This window comes from Pinus tabuliformis, chromosome 2_1, assembly GCF_031772625.1.
Source record: "Pinus tabuliformis cultivar Carrire ecotype Pingquan chromosome 2_1, CPIR1, whole genome shotgun sequence".
Taxonomy (NCBI): Eukaryota; Viridiplantae; Streptophyta; class Pinopsida; order Pinales; family Pinaceae; genus Pinus; species Pinus tabuliformis.
In genome coordinates this window covers 914,685,502-914,706,534 of record NC_142299.1, presented here as the reverse complement: position 1 = coordinate 914,706,534, position 21,033 = coordinate 914,685,502, and the positions used below count along the sequence as shown (strand labels likewise).

General features: G+C 37.5%; 1 protein-coding gene across 2 annotated transcripts in view; it reads left to right on the top strand.

Moving 5' to 3' along the window:
• Positions 1-1,554: 1,554 nt before the first annotated feature.
• ATMAK3 (Acyl-CoA N-acyltransferases (NAT) superfamily protein) overlaps positions 1,555-21,033 on the top strand; it is a 110,265-nt gene continuing 90,786 nt past the window's right edge. The window contains exons 1-2 of one of the 2 annotated variants that reach the window (XM_089403508.1): positions 1,555-1,756; positions 1,850-1,886. In XM_089403508.1, the coding sequence (XP_089259634.1) occupies positions 1,650-1,756; positions 1,850-1,886 (144 nt within the window). In that variant the 5' untranslated portion in view covers positions 1,555-1,649. Of the gene's footprint in view, positions 1,887-21,033 lie in introns of both variants that reach the window. The other variant, XM_089403507.1, reaches the window with a different exon arrangement.

Genomic DNA, 21,033 nt, shown 5'->3' with positions numbered 1-21,033 from the left:
CTTTGAAGGGGTTACTTCTACCTGCAAAATGACACGAAGGACCACTCGACCCTATCTCAACAAAACCCATATACCAAAAAATATTTTTGTCACAAAAACACTAGACAAAAGACCTAGCTTTAGTCGAGAGCCTACCAAATAGGGGAGTAGACAAAACTTCTTCAACTAGAGACTCAACCCCACTTACCATTGAGTATACTAGACAACACCCCAAGACCAGAAAACTCCACAACCACAAGCTCACATATCATTAACCCAACCCAACCCACAACATAGGAGCAACCTCATCGATAAAGGCACCCAAATCACCCCAAACGATGAAACCTAGCTATCCTTTCCCTTGCAAAGAAACTGACCCCATGGCTGGAGCCAAGATGGAAACGCCAATACCCTAAATACAAGCCACAACTATCAATTGAGATGCATAACCCAAACAAAGTATGTTCACAACATTACCAAGCAAGACAATTAAAACTAACCAAATCAAGTCCAATGTGAGCGAACAGGGCTTACCACCTCCAAATGCCAACCAAAAACACCAATTTCAAGCAATCAACCCCTCATGAGCCCATGGTAAGCCACAAGAACTCTTTGCCAGTATCCAAATTGAGCTGGCTTTGAGAAAATCCTTACTTTCTGGCCGCACCAACTCCTCCCTTTTTACCCAAGACTCATCACCAACAGACTTTGTAAATTGATAACACGAGGGCGACAAGGGACTTGTCACCCCCTCACACAATCTTTCACAAATGCCTTTACCACCCATTGCCTCCATTACATAACCTCTCTGCCAACTAAAAGCATGCGTGCGAGAGGCAAAGCATGCCCTTCCTTCATTAATTACAATTACTTCAACAAAAATGGTGAGCAAGCCCCATACCCCTCACCTTTCAATAAAACACTCCATTGAGAAATAAAATCCCCCATTTCAAGAACACAAAACTATATTCCAAAATTCAAAATTATGAAAAAAAATCCAAAAAAACTTACTTCCAAATTTAACCCAATAAAACTCCAAATCATAAATATATTTTTCCAAATCTTCCTTGATTATTCTTCTAACTTAAAAATGCTTCTTATCTAGAGAGTTCCAAAAACCTTTCGATGACTTGGATACTCCCCTAGGTTAAATTTTGTTTTAAAACCACATGATATTGTATATTATCTCATAGAATCGATTTGACCCCATCAAAATATAAATCCCAAAATACCATATTCTTGTTCTTAGAAATGTTTATGAAAGTAATAACCCTCTTATGACATAATATTTGATATTTCTACATTTTTCACTTTACTTTATAGTAAACGATACATAATCTTTGAGGATTTATACAAATAATTTTCACCTTAGATTACAAGAACAAAATATTTATATTTAATTAATGTATTATAATAGTTTCTCAATTTTAATTTCGTTTGATTCGCCTGGAATTTCTAACATTAAAGTTTTCACATCTATTTGTCCATTCATATTTTATTGTTTATTTATTAATTTATTCAAATAAATATTTCGATTATTTATGAGCTGCTCTTCATAAAGAAGCAGCAGCGAACAAGCACAGGGACACTATGTATATATGTGTTATTATTTTGTCTGACTATCTCATGCTTAGTAGGACTCTTGGTAAATTTTCTTTCAAGCATGGACCATGGCCAAAGAGGGGACTTTGGCATCCTCCTCTCATTTACAGGAAGTCACAGCAGCAGAAGATACAAATACAAAGAGTGGGGAAGTAGTAACAGCAGAAAGCATCAGGTATGCATGCTATGAAGGGGAGCACCAACTTCCATTGATAATGAGCATCATTGACCAAGAACTGAGCGAACCCTACTCCATTTTCACTTACAGATATTTCACCAAGAACTGGCCTCGTCTCTGCTTTCTGGTAAGCAACGGTATCCCATATTTCTCTCGCAGTTCTAATGAAAATAAGTGTGAAATCTATCCTTGAACAATACCTGGTTGTCTTGCTTGTAAGGGGGGCTGTTGCTGTTATTTGAGCTAAATTTGCCTTGTGCGGGAAATACCCCTAAGTTGGGTTAGGTTTTAGATCTGTGATACACTGAACATGGAATTTGGGATATTTATAATAGGTGCAAGTAAGTAGTATGGTTTATACAAATGGAGTACAAATTGTCTGTTAATTTGGTTTTATTTTTGGGGTTCTCTCCGAATCCAAAATTTCCGCTGGGTTTGCATTCGCTTTTATGACGAGGAATGTTAAAATTTGTAGCCAAGGGTTTTGAACCATTGTCAGGTTGGTGGGATCCATCGGGTGTCATCCCTTGAGACAACCTTTGGGGCTTTGTTTTAACGTTAACGTCGGGTTTGCTCATTTCTGGCACGTCAAGCACCTTTTGGGATTAGTGAGTTGAACTCTGAGGTTTCACATAATGATGATTGCAACCAGGCAGTTACATGTAATACAGAAAGTGTTCCCTCCTCTATCGACGGCTTGCTTGAGGCCAGGTGTATGTTCCGGGCTATTTTGGTGGGACAGTTACCCCTATCATGGAGTTCGTGTGAACTAACATTGGCCCTTTTCTGGAAGTTGACATTTTATGGGTGGTGGAGTTTGACAAAAGCAGACCATTGGTAAATCTTCCTATCTAATGACGAAGCATGGTTAACAAAAAGGAGGTTTTAGTCGGCTTTGTCTCACACGGGGGCACTAAATCTGAAGTGAGCAATTTTATTATTATTATTAATTAATGCGTAATTTCGAACACTCAGAGCTCAAATGCACACTAATTGTTTGCCCACACCCTAGACTGGTTTGGGAGATGGGGTAGCAGCGGACTTGGCACCACACGAAATGTCCTCAATCCTAGTGACATAAGTAATTCACCAAACACTTGAGTTATAAGGTACCCTTCATGCCTCTAGTAAGAGTATTCATTGCCTCTCTTCGTTGCTGAACCAATGTACTATAACTTAATTGTATCTAAAAATATGTGTGAGCTCAAAAATGTGACATAGCATTGATGATTTTCACAATGCCTGTATGCAAACCACGACAGTGGCAGAGGAGGCCAAATATCCGATTTGCATTGGCTACAGATGTCATATTGTGCATCCCCATCAACAAACCATGGACATTATTCACTGTTCAGCACATATCAAGCACAAAGTGAGTAATTTGTTGTGTGGAACAGTCCTGTAAGGTATCTCATTGAGAGGATCTAGATAGTACCATTTGAAAGAGAGAATTTTTGGACAGATTGGCGGGTAGCTTGTCTGTTTGATCTTTCAATCACGCTGCACCCCACAGATTGTGTTGGTGAGCTAACCTAATCAAATTCACTGTTGCTTAGATTCTTCAAAAGCTAACAGACTTGTCTTTCCGACATGGCCACTCTGTTCTTGTAGTATTCTTGACATTTTCTATATAGAGAAGCAGACATGCATTGCCAAAATTGTATGTTTAAACTTTAAAGTGCCAAATATGAGTGCTTCTGTGAGAGGCTCTGTTGTTTGTTATTTGAAATTTCTTGTTTGCGGCAACTTTTATGTTTTCCATTATTGCCGTTTTGGCGGTTTTTCTGTTATGGAGGTTCTGCCACAACCTAGAGAGTTAGGACGCTGCATTGAAAGGGATCCTTACTTATGGTTAAGAGTTAATTAATATTTAGTGTTAGGTGCTAGAATATAAAGTTAGACGATGTAATGTAATGGTATTAATTTAATGTGTTAGCATAATGTTAGTAAAGATCAAGAGTGAAAGATGGAATTATGCTGGTTTTTTAAAATATTATTTATACTATGTATAAATTTAACATCCCTTTCTCTTTTTTTTGTTGTTGTTGTTTTGTGTTCTTCTAACTTTTAATTTGATTAAAACCTTTATAATGCATATAGTGTTATTTTAGGCAATAATGGTATGTTCTATGCTATGCTTTAGAGAAATTTTACTTCAATTTCTTAATGAGCCCAATATCAATTTCAGTTTAGCAATCACATAAACATGTAAGTAAAATGCTGATAGAACATAGACATAAACAGTAGAAGACAAGCCAAGACAAGAGGACACAAGATGTGGCACCAGCCAGGGACAAACCCCAATGCGGGGAAACTCTTGATCAAATCTTCTTTTAGTCTTCAATAGTTCAGCAGAGAGAGAGTACCATTTACAAAGTCTGATAATTCATAACAGCAGCAAAAGAGCCCTAACCAGAAAAGTCGATGCTGGTCAACAGGGCAGATTTGACCCTCAAAGATTCGGTCAACTTCAGTCAACTTTGGCCTCCAAACAGCAAGTTGAAACAACCCTCAAAACAGTCGAATTCTGCCTAGTCAAAGTCTGGTCAAACAGTCAACTTGCGGTCAGCCCTAACCACAGTCAGTGCTGGTCAAACAGTATGGATTGCCTTGATTTCTGTTCCCAGAAATGTGGCCTGCTCAAAGAGAATTTTCCCCAACAAAAACGCAGTCAAACAAGTCAACGCTGGCTGGTCAACGTCATTCAAACCCTTCCTGAAATTCGGTCAACGCTGGTCAACATCCAAAACAGAAAATTGCTGTCCTTTCCTTCGCATGTGTGGAGACAGAAGCTGCCCAGAAATCCGTACCCAATCAGATGAGGAGGACACATCATGTATTTATAGGCAAACGTCGAGGATGAATAGACGTGACTATTGGGCTGCTGACCCTACATGAGTTTGCTGGCCGACCTTGATAATTTGTCCATAATCAAAATAAATTCATAACTTCATTTGTACATGTTAGAATCGGATGATCTTTAGATCAATCCTACACCTCTCCAAGGGAGGAGTCTAATAAAAATATCAGCTGTCATAAATAAGATGACCCATGTGGATTTTGGCCCTAGTTGCCAATTTTAACACTCCTTCTCACCTAGGGGGAACTCCACCTGTTAATCCATCTGCCAATTTGTACTATCTTTTCCATGCATGCACTGCTCTACTGAACTATGAAGAAGAAGAAGTGAGCGTGAATGTATCATACCATTCACTCTACTGACCCGGCAATCAAAAGAGAGTGTCTCATACCACTCTTACTGACCCGAAGTCAGTCCCAATCAAAAGAGAGTGTCTCATACCACTCTTACTAACCCAAAGTCAATTTCCATTGATCCCAGATCAATATCGGACATCCTAGCATAAGGAGTACGGTAGTACACAATGCGTCCATCGGTAGTACTATGGTCCCTATCCTCGTTTCCCTACTCATTGGCAAGATGAAAGGTACTTCCCATGAGCACCAGACTGCATGGGTAGGATGTATTGACAGAAGAAGGATGAACCACTCGTCCTACGCACATGTTGCCAAGGGTATCACAGGGAAAGAATGAACCATTCACCCTGTACGCAACAAACCACTAGGGGAAGGCTGGACTACTCACCTTGTACACAACAAACCACTAGGGGAAGGCTGAACCACTCACCCTATGGTTGATCATTGCTCCAAGAAGTACCCCAAGCCCCCTGGAGTTCCCAAAGCTCAATGTCCATCTCATATAGGACCCTCATAAGAGGGTCTCTCCATGACTCCAAGTCGTTCTCTGAGGCCAAGAATTTGACCTCCCCCAGGGGCTTTGTGAGAATATCGATGACCTTCTCATCAATCTCAATGTGATGGAGCCTTGTTGCTCCTTGTTGTACCATATCCCAGATAAAGTGGTACCTGATATCTATATGCTTGGAGCGATTATGAAACACAGGATTCTCTGATAATTGGATCCCACTGTGGTTGTTGCAGAAGATCACAGTGGTATTCAACACATGTCTAAATAGCTCACTGAAGAGCTTCCTCAACCATAGAACTTCATAGGAGGCCATACTAGCAGATATGTATTTGGCCTCGGCGGTGATCAAGGCAACCAATTTTTGCTTCCTGCTCATCTAGGATATCGAAGCAGAACCCAAAGAAAAACAACATCTAGAAGTGCTCTTGTGATCCACCACACTGCCGGCCCAATCAACATCAGAATAACCATGCAACCTCACATTTCCGACAGTGTATCTTAGTCCATGAGTGATTGTGCCTTGAAGATATCTCAGAAGATTCTTGGCAGCAATTCAATGTATATGATGAGGCTCAACCATTTATTGGCTCAATGTGTTAACTGCAAAACATATGTCTGGACGAGAGTTCACCAAGAACATCAATGCTTCTATGAGTTGACGATACTCAGAAGCATTTCCCAATTCAAGTCCAACAACACTGCCACATAACTTCTTAAAGTTAAGTTCCATCGGAGTAGTCACAGGCTTGTATTCCACCATCCCAAATCTTTCCAATATCTTCACAACTTATTTCCTTGAGAGAGGAAAATTTCACTTGGCTTTTGCTAGTCCTCCAACCCTAGGAAATAGTGCATCAATCCTAGGTCCTTCATCTCAAATTCAGAAGCCAACTCCCTCTTACATTTGTGAATGAGAGGGTCTACACCTGTCAGAAAGAGGTCGCCCACATAAAGTACCAGAATGAGAGGTTTATCATTTTCAACCTTAAAGTAAAGGTTCAGATTGACTTCACTTCTAGTGAATCCCAGCTTCATCAGATAGCTATTGATCCTCTCATACTAAGCCTGGGGCGCTTGCTTCAATCCATAGAGATCTTTCTTCAACTTGCAAACATGAGATTCCCGATCATGAACTTCAAACCCCTTGGGTTGTTCCACATAGACTTCCTCTTTGATTGAACCATGCAAGAAGGTGGTCTTGACATCCATTTGATGTAGGTTCCATCCTTGTGAGGCAACAAGGGCTATGATCGAGCGGATGGTGGTGTATCGGGCAACAGGTGCAAATATCTCATCGTAATTTACACCTTCCTTTTGAGAGAAGTCTCGAGAAACAAAGTGAGCCTTGAATTTTTCTGCACTTCCATCAGCTCCATGCTTGATTTTGTAGAGCCTCTTAGAAGTGACAACCGATTTGTCTTGGGCTCTAGGGACCACATCCCAAACATCATTCTTCATAATTGAATCGTATTCTTCATTCATAGCATCCTTCCATACTTGTTGCTTCACAACTTCTTCGAATGATGAAGGCTCATTTTGAATGATAGTGCTCATGACGGTCAAATATCCTTGGTACCTGTTCAACTTCTTGCTTTCACGGAAAGTCTCCCTTGGTGCAATGTGCCTCTCAGCATCTTCAAGAGTCTCCCTAAGCCATGAGGGCCTTCGCTTGGAGGAGGAAGGCTCATGAGGTAGTGGATCAATAAGATCCATAGGTTCATCAACATCAGGCATCGTTTCGTCCTCTTTTTCACATTGATTTCCTGTTTCAACTTCTTTGTCCTTCCTTAGGATAGCAAGGTTGTTGATCTTCCTTAGGGCCATATCTTCCTCGAAGGTGACATCATGACTTATTTCAACTTCCTTTTGACCAGCCACATAAATTCTATATCCTTTAGAATTTTCACTATAGCCCACAAAGATTCCTTTCTTCCCAGATGCACCCAATTTGCTTCTTTTCTCTTTCGGCACATGAAAATATACAGGGCTTCCAAAAATTCTAAAATGAGAGACATCGGGTTTCTTACCAGTGAACATTTCTTCGGGAGTCTTGGAGTCTAATGCTTGATGAGGGCATCGGTTTTGAACATACACGATGGTATTTGCAGCTTCACCCCATAGAAACTTCGGAAAGCCTTGATCATGAAGCATGGCACAAACAACTTCTACAATAGAGCGATTCTTCCTTTCAGCCACACCATTCTGCTCAGGAGTGTATGGCGTTGTAGTCTCCCTCTTAATGCCAACTTCTCTGCAATAATCTTGGAATTCATTGGATTCATACTCGATCCCATTATCAGTCCTCAATATCTTGATTTTCTTCTCGTATTAGTTTTTGATTAAGGCTTTGAAATGTTGGAACTAGGTGAAGTAGATCCAGGTCTTGTGAGAATAATCATCCACAAAGGTGAGATAATATAAGTAATACATATTAAAACAACTCAGAAACATATTGCAGTAAACATAGATATGAAATTAGACAAAATATAGGCAGAAAAGGCTTTAGCCTCATGCTTCCTCAGGTATTCTCTCTCATATTTTCATTCATTTTTTTAATAATTGAATATAGTGTTACAAATAAATAGATGAGAGATAGTGTTCTCAAGATAGTGCGTGCTATCTTAGACACTTTTGGTTGAGATAATTTCTCCTTTGGTTGAGATAATTTCTCACCAGACACACACCAATATAGGAGTTACCTAAACTAACTCCTATCTTAAAGGAACAACCTAAGAGTTAGGCACAAATTCTTAACTTAGAATATTTAATTAATTAATTTATTTTGGATTTATTATTGTTTTGTGAGAGAGGCTAACATTCCCCCCCTCAATGATAAATCCAAAATAAGAACGAGAAACCATCTTCCAAGTTCTCATGTTGATCCTCAAAAACATTGCCTGAAAAAACCGCCAAAACTGGATGCTGGAAAAGACTCAAATCTGAAGAGAACATGAATCAACTGCATGCTTGATTCATCTCTGAATGTTGCTTGACAACTCCATCACGTGCCAAGCCGCAAAAGGATCCAACTGTCCTTTGTTTGAAAACAACATCCGGTGTCCACTGACACAATTTGATGAACGCCCACTGGCGTATTTGCTGATGATGATTGCCCACTGGCTGAAGATGTCGAAAAACAACTCAATGTTGCTTTTGCTATGATGAAAGTTGCTCACTGCTGCTTTGGCTGTCAATCGCCCACTGGCGAATTTGCTGATGCTCACTGCTGCTTTGGCTGTCAATCGCCCACTGGCGAATTTGCTGATGCTCACTGCTGATGACAAAGGCCCACTGGCTGATGAAGATGCCCACTGGCTGCTTCGCTGATGTTGTCGAGACTTTCAGTCTCACAACCACTTGTCAATTTCATTGACATTTCCCCCCCTTGGTCAGCTGAAAGGAGAGACAATCTTCTCCAAAATATATTTGAACTCCCCCCCTTCAGGTGTAGGAGAGTTTCACTGTTGTACTCCATCGTTCAACTGCATGAGAGTACCATTATCGGTTCACTCGGAAGAAGCACTCTTTTGTTGTAGCTCATCTCTTTGTAGTTGCGACTCTAGTTGAAGAAACTCAATGGTTTCATGTGTTTGTTGGAGATGCCGTGAAATATCAGCAAGAGTTTCTTTGCTGATGTGGACCATGTCTTCATCACTGGAGATGATCAAACTGTGAAGAATGTTTAACAACTGAATATGTTGCGCCATCTGAACTTGCTCACTTGAAATCAGGCTCTCTTGTCGTAGATGTCGTGCTTTGAATTGTTGCACTTGATTTTGTTACTTGGATGACAGGCTCGCTTGCTATGGGACTTGAATGGCATGCTCGCTTTATTTGTTGCTTATTGTACTTGCTGAGAACACTTGCTAGAGTTGTAGAACTTTCTTGCTTAAACTCTGGAATTCACGCTCGCTTGATGACGATCGTGTTTGCATGAATGACTTCACGCTCACTTGAATGAATAGCCACGCTCGCTTGATGTCGATCTCAACTTGCTTGATTGGTGTTAGAGTTGAACTTGTTTGGTTGCTTTGATGGTTGCTGCAATGAACTTCACGCTGGGTCGCTTGAAGGTTTGAACTTTGTACTGTTGTGATGCAAATTGCTTGAATGAATACTCACGCTTGCTTGCAGGAGATGTGAACTTGTTGCTTGTTTGCTTTAGAGTTAAAATTCATGGACTCACTTGAGTGTCGAACACTGTCGAAAATGCACCCAAAAAGCTTACAATGATTTCAATGACTCACTACAATGAATTAAATTCGACTCGATGGAAGACTTGGGTGTCGGTTTCAACCGAGAATGCACCCTTACAATTCAATGTAATTTGAGTTTGATTACAAGTTCAATAATGTTGATGTAGACTGTGCTTTGAAATGTTGGAGTTTGCAGATTCATGAACTTGATTGTATTGAGCGATTTTGTTTGTTGAGGTAGAATGCCGATGTTGAAAACTTTGATTATTTGTTGTAGTGACGCAAATGCATGTGTTGAGCTTAATTATCCTTCCTTGTAGCTATTTTGTGACTAGTGTTGTGCTTGCTTGCATTGAACTTTATGTGTGTTAAATGAGATAATTTATGTGTCAAAACTAGACACAAATCAAAAAGCAAAAACATGAAGCCATAAAACACATGCGCCATCAAACACACATAGTGTACCTTAGATCCCCTTATTCAATTTTGGGCGGATCTAGGACACATCAACGCCAAAAAAATGATATCTTTATTAATCACTGAGTACATCTGAAGCAATGATAATGCCAAGGTGACAACCCTTTGAAACACCTCGCCTTCAAAATCTGAATGGATAGTGACACGATCCCTCTCAAAGTAAAACAATACTTTGAATTACAACAACTTTCCCTTATCACTCCAAATACAAAATCACTTCTTACTTCAAAAAAAACTTTATCACTCCAAAATATTAAAACATGCTCTCATTATCGCAAACCACTCTTATTCCTCCAAAAACTTTACTTCAATATCACTTTGTAAAAAAGTGAAAACATCACTTCAAACTTTGTGTTCAAAAATGCACCATATGGTTCGTTCTGTTGTAATGGAAAATATTCCAAAAAAATTATGCATGTGAAGACAACCATATACCTTTCATAAAAATCCACATGACTCATTTAATGAAGTTACTTTTTTACTTTCTTGAAATTATCCACGTGAGCCTTATTCTTAAAAAGAATGAGTGGGAAACGCATATGGGAAATTATTTGCATGTGCAAAGAAAACACTTGCAGGCACAAGATAGGCTCAAACTTACCTCTTGAACAAAGTAGAGCCTTGCGGATTTGAATCAACGATTTTTGGTTGGAATATTTAATATCAATGGGAAAATCACACCTTTCACTCCAATTTCTTCTTGATGTTCATGTGGCAGAAACTCCTTCAGCGCAGCAATGTGAACAGCCACGTAGGGATCATTCCACTGAAATATTCATGCTGTCACGATTTTCACCTTCAATCACAAGAAACCAGAATCTGTAGCCTTGGTCTCTAGCAGATCCATCCAGTTTTTGCTTTCATTTCAATCAAATGCGCAAAGCTATATATCACATACAAGGAACGAAATTCAACGTGGAATCTAAATATGGGTAGTGAAATTTATTGCACAACAGTCTGCCAGCCTTCGAATCTCGTTGCCAGCAAAATTCAGTGGTGGCGATTTGACATTGGAATCAGAAGCAAATTCTTTATTTTCCAGTCGTCTCTTGATCGAGATCTGTAAATTCTGGCATCGTTGCACCACTCGTCCCACTACTTCAGCGCTACCACTTGCGCTATTCAGTGAAACACTCCAACACTTCAATTGGATCTCTTCTATTTTGATCAGAAACAACCAACAGAGAATTTTTCATGTGGGACAGACTGATTGATGTGAAGGGCGATTGCTGGTGCAGTGTAGGAGGCCTCCATATGGGCGTCGACAAAAGCGATCCAATACTCATAATCTGAATAAGATTTCATGCTGTAGTGGTATATTTGGTTCTCAATAGCATTTTCAGATTAGCACAATCGAGCTCTATCTTCTGTTGTTAAAACCCAGGTGTATTCTCTGCAAATAATATTATAATACTTGACAATTGTTCTTAATAAAAAACCTGAAACATTCATTTGACTATGTGGCTCAGTTTTGGTGAATTTGTATGTGAATGCAGTTTATTGTTGAATCATTTGGAGCTTACGATTCAACAGAATCAGATGCTCATCCAATCTACCACGTTTCCGAAAGACATCAATGAACACAATATAAAAAATTCCACGCTCCTCTCTGGGGAATTTCAAACATAATTTCCAGCGCTCATTCAAAATTTTCCGCTGATAGATTGTTCTATTTCATTCTTTGAAGAGCTCTGATTGGTCACCGTCAGAACAACCACCTCAAATCATACATTTAGAGCGGATATCCGTCCCCAAAAGCCAATAAGAATCGCAATTTTCAGAGGAATTAATTATTCAAAAAGAAGTTTCAAACCTGAGAAATGTAGGGGCAAGGGTTGTATTGACAGTAAGACCTTTCTCTTTGCCAAATATCACGTTGACAATTTCCAACAGCACGAATGTAGCACCATTGAATGTCTCTAACTTGCAAGCGAATTGATTCGCCACACTGCGATCCCGATCTACTACAAAACGCACAACGGTTATGTTCACAAAATCCTTATGTGATTCGCACAACATCCACTATCAAAAAACATGGATGAACCTTGCTCCAATCAAGCCATCAATTCCTCGCCAGGTTCTCCTCTGTTGCACGCAGAATTTTTAACACTCAAGCTTTGTCACATGATCCCAACAATCATGAACTTTGCTCTGATACCACATAATACATATTAAAACAACTCAGAAACATATTGCAGTAAACATAGATATGAAATTAGACAAAATATAGGCGGAAAAGGCTTTAGCCTCATGCTTCCTCAGGTATTCTCTCTCATATTTTCATTCATTTTTTTTTAATAATTGAATATAGTGTTACAAATAAATAGATGAGAGATAGTGTTCTTAAGATAGTGCGTGCTATCTTAGACACTTTTGGTTGAGATAATTTCTCCTTTGGTTGAGATAATTTCTCACCAGACACACACCAATATAGGAGTTACCTAAACTAACTCCTATCTTAGAGGAACAACCCAAGAGTTAGGCACAAATTCTTAACTTAGAATATTTAATTAATTAATTTATTTTGGATTTATTATTGTTTTGTGAGAGAGGCTAACAATAAGTATCCTCCCAAGGAGTTTACGAGCATCATACCAGATATGTCGTAGCGGATCAATTGCAATATGTCTGTGGTCTTGCTATTACTTGAGGGGAATGGTCCCCTTGTAAGTTTTCCTTCTACACATCCCAAACATACACCTTCATGCTCTACTTTGAATTCGGGCATACATGTCACCATTTGTCTCACATTGGTTAGGGCCTTATAATGAAGATGGGTGAGCTTCCAGTGCCATAGTTCAGATTGTAGAGATGTGTTGCAAGACATGGCTCCTAATGGACTTCTTCCAACTTGATACAAAGTGTCAACCCTGAACCCAAGAGTGAAAGCATCATTGAAATTTCTTTTCCAAACACGTACCTTTCTATCAATAAAAGCCACCTTGACTCCTTTATCTTCCATTGCTGAAATGGACACCAGGTTCTTCTTAAGATTGGGTACATATAGTACTTCTTTCAAATGAATAGTGTTACCTTGATTCAATTGAAGGTTAACATTCCCTACTCCCTTCACGGGATAGGTGGCATCGTCTCCAAGGATGATCTCCAAGTTTGTCTCCTTTTCTATCAGATTAGAGAGGGCTTCCTTGTATCCGGTGAAGTGCCTTGAGGCACCACTATCAATCAACCAATTTCCCAAAGTGTCCGGAGGAGAGGCAGCGGAGAGGGCCGATATAAGATAGTACTGTTTTTGCTTATTGTTAACAACATTGGATTCATCATATATGGAGTTCCTTGATTTCTTGGAGGGTCGACCATTTCCTTGATGTCCTGCATTCCTTTTTCCTTTGCCATTGTACATGCCATTCCTTTGATCGTTGTTGTTGTTGTTGAAGTTGCCCCTGGAGTTGTTATGATAGTCATCATCTCAAGGTGCATCCCTTTTATTAGGACACGCCCTTGCATAGTGGCCAAACTTATTGCAAACAAAGCACCTGCCCTTCCTTCCTCCCTTAGATCTAGGATTTCCATGGAAGTGACCTTTAGACCCTGCATTATTTCCTCCTTTTCGCATGAGCGGAGAATGCAGTGGGGTTGCTTCTATTAGAAGGTGTTTCGTGCTCCACCATTCTTGTTTCTTCTTGAATGTATCTCGACATCAATTCTTCAAAACCTGGAATTCGATCATTGTTGAGTATAGTGGTTCTAAATTACATACCACTCAGGTGGGAGTCCTCCAAGGGTGGTGAAAGTAAGTTCCCTGTCAGGAATGACTTCTCCAATCGAGAGTAGATCATTCTTGATCTCAGTATTCCTCAAGAAATAGGATTGAATGTCCTCGTCCTTGCCCTTCTTAATATCCTTCAACTTATTCTTGAGAAAGAGGATTCAATTAGCATTACTAACCTTGAACATGCCGACCAACTTGTCGTATATCTCTTTGGAGGTCTTCAATTTAGAGATATAGGCCACTAGATGCTTGTCAATGGAATCCCTGATAATCTTCTTCGCTTTGACTTCAACCTTATTGTACTTGGTCTTCGCAGTAGCCGGTGCATTTGAAGGAGGCTCAGGGATTTTACCTTGCACATAATCCATCACTTCCTTCTCTTCCAAGGTCAAATTAAGAGACATCTTCCATCCATGATAGTCAGATTTATCATGGAGCTTGTCTTCAGTCGAGAAGTAGGATGAGGAACCCATTGAGTCTTTTGTCCTTGTCCAACTGTCTTTGGTGATTTCTCTTTCACTCTTGCTTGGGCTTTGTCTTCACCTCAGCTCTGATACCATGTTAATTTTAGACAACAACGGTATGTTCTATGCTTTAGAGAAATTTTACTTCAATTTCTTTACAAGCCCAATATCAATTTCAGTTTAGCAATCACATAAACATGCAAGTAAAATGTTGATAAGACATAAACATAAACAGTAAAAGACAAGCTAAAACAAGAGGACACAAGATGTGGCACCAGCCAAGGACAAACCCCAATGTGGGGAAACCCTTGATCAAATCTTCTTTTAGTCTTCAATAGTTCAACAGAGAGAGATAGTACAATTTACAAATTTTGATAATTTATAACAACAACAAAAGAGCCCTAACCAGAAAAGTCAACGCTGGTCAATAGGGTAGATTTGACCCTCAAAGATTTGGTCAACTTCAGTCAACTTCGGCCTCCAAACAGAAAGATGAAACAGCCCTCAAAATAGTCGAATTCTGCCTAGTCAAAGTCTGGTCAAACAGTCAACCTGCATTCAACCCTAACAAGAGTCAACGCTGGTCAAACAATGCATATTGCCTCGATTCTGTGCCTAGAAATGCGCCTGCCCAAATAGAATTTTCCCCAACAAAACACAGTCAAACAAGTCAACGCTGACTGGTCAACATCCAAAACAGAAAATTACTCTCCTTTCCTTTGCACGAGTGGAGAGAGAAATTGCCCAAAAATCCATACCCAATCAGATGAGGAGAGAGAGATGTGTGAAGATGAGTGATGTCCAAATGAGGAGGATGCATCATGTATTTATAGGCAAACATTGAGGATGAATAGACATGACTATTGGGCTTCTGAGCCTACATGAGTTTGCTGGCCGGCCTTGACAATCTGTTCATAATCAAAATAAATTCATAACTTCATTTGTACATGTCAGAATCGGATGATCTTTAGATCAACCCTACACCTCTCCGAGAGAGGAATCTAATAAAAATATCATCTGTCATAAATAAGATGACCCATGTGGAGTTTGGCCCTAGTTGCCAGTTTTAACATATAGCTACATACATATGCACATGGCATTTTTCTTTGACATGTTTTATAAATTTTTTTCAAATGCACATTTATATGTGTGTGTGTGTGCGCGCGCTAAGTTATGTGAGTCCTGAGATGACTGACATGCCTAACCTATGGCTTGAGTAGTTGTGACCGAGGGGCATCTAAGCCATCAAAATCACCTATGGATTGCACCCGGCCCAAACCACATCGACTCTTAGCATGGTTGGATTTTTGCCCACGAAGTTTTGAACCAATGACCTTTACACCACGGAGTGCCTTAATAGAACGCCCTATCACCGTCTATTCTATATGCCCCATGGGCACCCACCCACGCATAATTGGAAGTATTAAGGTTTCATATGTTACTTAACTAAAATTAAATATGAATTTTTGAAATATTATAGTTATGAATATGAATCATCATTTATATGGTAAGATTGTTCTATTTATATTTTATATATATTTCACAACTCTATATATAGAATATTTCTATATCTAATTATATTAAAACCCTTATAATATATAAAGCTACATACATATGTGTATGACATTTTTCTGTGATATGTTCTATACTGTATATATATATATATATATTTTGTTAATTTTAAATCTCTCTATATAACTCTCTATATATAATGCTTAGAAAAAGAGTTTATTGTAAGTATTAAATTTTTATATAATTATTAACTAAATCTAAACAAGAAGTTAGAAATATCATGGTTACGAATATGAATAATCATTATTTAAATTTATTTTAATTTTTAATGTAGTATGTATATTATGAATTTTTTTTGGACAAAATTGTCTTTAATTTTATTAATAAAAACAAGATTGCAATATAACAAATTGAATTCGACCAACTTATTACAATTATTATTATGTTTATTACTTTGTACTTTTTATTACATTTTTAATAGAGCTGAGATTATGTTCCTATTATTACTATTTTTTGATCTAATGCTTCACTATAACATTTTATTTAACGCTTCACCACTTTTACATTTATCGTTATCGACAATTTATCACCCAGGGTCCAAAATTTAAATTATCGACAATATTAGGGAAAATATCAGAAATTATCAAGAAACTTTTTTGTTTGTTTGTCAAGTTGTGTGTGATCCTCCAGGCTTGACCTGTGGCTTGAGGAGCTGCGAACTAGGGGCATCTAATAGGTCAAAGTTACTTGGGGATCGCATCCGGCCTAGGCCACACCAACCCCAAGCTGACTTGATTTTTTAGCATGTCTCCTCCCCCCTAGCACATGGCACAACCACCCCTCATGAGGTTTGATCTTGGGTTTCCTTGCTAATGAAGACCATCCTCAACCGGTTGTGCTAGTGGGACTTGACAAAAATTATCAAGAAACTTAAAAAATACAAAAATAATATTTTTTTTTTTCAAATTTTTAACTTATAAAACAACATCAACCTAAAACAAATACATTGCTACATAAATCTGAAAATAAAATCGATATATAAGATGTATAAAATGTCAAGTGATACGTTAGATATTGATATTGAAATATGATATTTGTCCTATGTCATAAGATATAATAGAATACAAAATCATATCAAAACAAAAATAAATGCATGTCAAGAGATGAATCATGGCAATGAAAACAATAGATTTCCCTTGTTTGCTTGATGGAAAATGGTCACATCATCCTTACAATGTTATTCAGATTTGGACCAAAAGATTGGGTGACCAAAAAATACATAAAATATTCAAATTTTGAAAAGAATATGTAATTCACCTGCATCCATATGAATCAAATTATTATACACAAATATGCAAAATTTATCATGTGTATAGCAAGAATGCATGCAACCAAAATATCACCGAGTGCAATCCATCTTTGAATCAAAATAGATCAATAGAGATTGAGAGGCTTTAAATGGCCTTCGAAGTCCAAGGAAAATCATTCTGCAACAAATAGCTACATAACATCAAAATCATTCCCTACATTGGGATCCTACTCTTCAAGATCACCCACTAAGCATTAAAATAAGATAGAAAAAGCTTAATATCCTAATCATTTTTTTGCTTGTGTGAAGTGTACATTTTTACTAGGGTCTTGAAGGAGGAGCTCAATAGTCAACATCGCCAACATTGAGGTACATAGAGGTCTTGGTGATCTTGATTAAATGTTACTTCCCTACCCTTGTACATCACATAATCTAGTAGAAACTTTGCAATCTTATCAATCCCGAAATCCTAAAAACTGTTATGTTTGCTAGATTTTCAGTGGAATATAAAATTCTTCCTTCTCCATATGAAATCGTACGAGGACGGAACCACTCTCAAACATCATGAGTCAATTAATGGTAATGTTAAAAATTTAAGTAAAAAGACGAAAATGAAAGATAAAGGAAAATGTCACTTTTTCTTTAAGAATTTAATATTACCATTAACTACTAGGGTATGTTTTGCATGAGATGAATCTTGGAAAATGAAAACAATAGATTTCCCTTTGTTTGCTTGATGGAAATAGGCAAAGTGTTCTCACAGTTCAATCCCCTAACTCACTATTAAAAAATTAGGGTTAAAAAAATGGTCATGAGTTGAAATTAACAAAGACAGGATGATAATTTGGAAATTAGTACAAAATTTACCTAAATTATCACGATAAATTCAAAACAAGGAAATTACTGTGATAAGAAATGGCAATAATATCGACAAGGGGTAGTTTGGCGGTAATATCGCAATAATTCCAATATTACCGTGATATGTGCAACATTGAGATTCACTATAACATCTCCCCCATAATGGAGCTGACATTATTTTTATTTTTTTGTTTAATATTTAATTTTAGGTCTAATGCCTCATTGATCTAACGCTCCACTACAACATCTCCCCCATATGGCATATTGGGCTATAGAGTGCCTCTCGGTGCAATTAAGTTATCAACTTATCAATATGTTAATAATTAGTGATTAGGTCAGTGGTTAACTTTTAAGACAACCATTGCAATTGATAAATTGAGTACGAGATATTGTCTACTCCATTATGTAATTCATGATTGATTGAATATTGCATTTCTTGTTTATGTCATCTCTCTTCCCTCTTGTAGATTTAACAAGGTATTAGAGCCATGTTTGAGGTCATGCATATTGAATGAGTGGAGGAACAATTTAGAAGTTAACGTGGTCAGTGTTTGAGATGCGGTAAACATAACCAAAATAAATTGGTAGTAGAGTTGACAACAACAAATTGTGTACACCATATGAAGGTATAGAGAAAAGGTCATAATTAAATTTTTTAATTTATATAAAGTGGAAATTTATATGGTTTTTGTGTTGTTTGATTTGGTAAAGATGATAGATAAAAAAGTAAGTTTTGGTTTATGAAGTTTCATTTACAAAATTTTAGAAGTGCTTCCCTTGAGATGAAATATTCTATGACAACAATGTTGAAAATAGTGAAGGAATGGATTCCTTGATTTGTGCATTAATTCAAGGAATCAAATTTGTGATCTTCTTAACCATGCAAGAGTTCCAATGATGAGGATGAGTTCAAGAAGCAGTTTGACTAGTGCAAGTTTGTGGAAGACTAAGTTAATTGTCTTCTAGAGTGAGTTAAATTGGGAATCGAGTGAACAAGTGGAGTTAGCCTCCTCAATTTTAGGAGGATCCAGTTAACTAAGTGTGTTGACTTTTGTTAACTAGAAAAGCTCTAGTTCAATTCCTAATTTAGGAAACTCACTAACATACCCTAATCGAAAAGCTTATAAGGAGATCGAAGGCACACAATTGATCATTCAATTCTTAAGCACGAGTTTGTGAGCAAGAGAGCTTGTGAGAGGAACAAGCAAGAGGATTTATCTTGTGCGAATTGTTGGAGGAGAATTTCCCTTGGGAAGTAGATCAATATTCTTGCAAAGTTGTTTCAAGCCTAGTTCAAGGTCGAGAGATCAAATTGCATTCTCTATTGAAATAGTTGGATTTTGTAAGAGATTTTTAGCCTATTTTTCTTCAATAAAATTCTCAAGCAAGTGAGGGTTTTCCCTGTTGGGTTCCTTAGAAAAATTGTGTTGTTTTTTGTGTGAATTTTGTGAAATTATTTTTGTTCTATTCCATTTCTATTTGGTAGAGAAATTCTGTGTCTGCGTGAGAAGAAAAAAATAATTTTCAGATTGTCCATAACAACAGATGGAAATTCCTTTGAAATCCTACAAACAAGAAGAATCAATGATTGATAGGGCATGTGAACTGTGAACTGTGAAGAGTAGAAATGAATTGACATTGTAACCTTTTTTGTTCACCAACAATGATTTTGCTGAAATATTGGTTCGGTTGTGATTATGTCCCTAGCTACATATTAACAACATTCATGTAATGGCATGGGATTAAACAATGTTGCACTTATCGCGATAATATCACCAAAACCAACCTCGACGATAATATCGGTAGTAGTTATCGCAATAATTTGCCCTTTTGAAATTATCCCAATAATTTAGGTAATTATAATGATAATTTCGAAATTTATGCCTGGTCTTTGTTAATTTCAACTTATTACTATTTTCTCTTTTTCTTTTTGACCCTAAGTTTTTAAAAGTGAGTTAGGGGATTGAACTATGAGGATACTCTGACTATTTCCATTAAGCAAAAAAGGGGAGATCTACTGCTTTCATTTCCCATGATTCATCTCATTAGATACACCCTAGTAGTTAACCGTAATATTAAATTCTTAACGTAAATTTGACATTTTCATCCTTTTACTTAAATTTTTGACATTAGCATTATTTGATTCAGGATGTTTGAGAGTGGTTCCAACCTCATTGGATTTCATATGGAGAAAGTAGAATTTCAGATCCCACTCAAAATCCAACAGGCTTGACAGTTATTAGGATTTTAGGATTGGCGAGATTGCAATGTTTCTACTACATTATGTGATGTACAAGGGTATGGAATTAACATCCAATCAAGATCACCAAGCCCTCCTACCTCATTGTTGGTGGCATTGACTGTTGAGCTCCTTCTTCATGAGCCTAGTAAAAATGTACACTTCACTCAATTATTCATGACCCTTGTAAAAATGTCCACTTCATTCAAGCAAATCATTGATTAAGATGTTAAGCCTTTTCTATCTTATTTTAATGCTCAGAGGGTGATCTTGATGAGGAGGATCCCAATATAGGCAATGATTTTGATGTTATGTAGCTATTTGTTGTAGCATGATTTTCTTTGGATTTCAGAGGCCATTTAGAGCCTCTCTATTGATCTATTTTGATTCAGAGATGGATTGCACTCGGTGATATTTTGGTTATATTCACCCTTGTTATATGCATGGGAAATTTTGCATATTCTTGTATAATAATTTGGATTCATATGGATGCACATGGATTATATGTTCTTTTCAAAATTTTGAATATTTTATGTATTTTTTGTTCAACCAATCTTTTGGTCTAGTTTTGAGAACATTGTTGAGGATGTTGTGACCATTTTCCATCAAGCAAACAAGGGGAAATCCATTGTTTTCATTGTCATGATTCATCTCATGAGATACATTTATTTTTGTTTTGATATGATTTTATATGATTTTATTAGATCTTATGACTCAGGGTAAATATCATATTTCAATATTGATGTTTTGATATGATTTTAT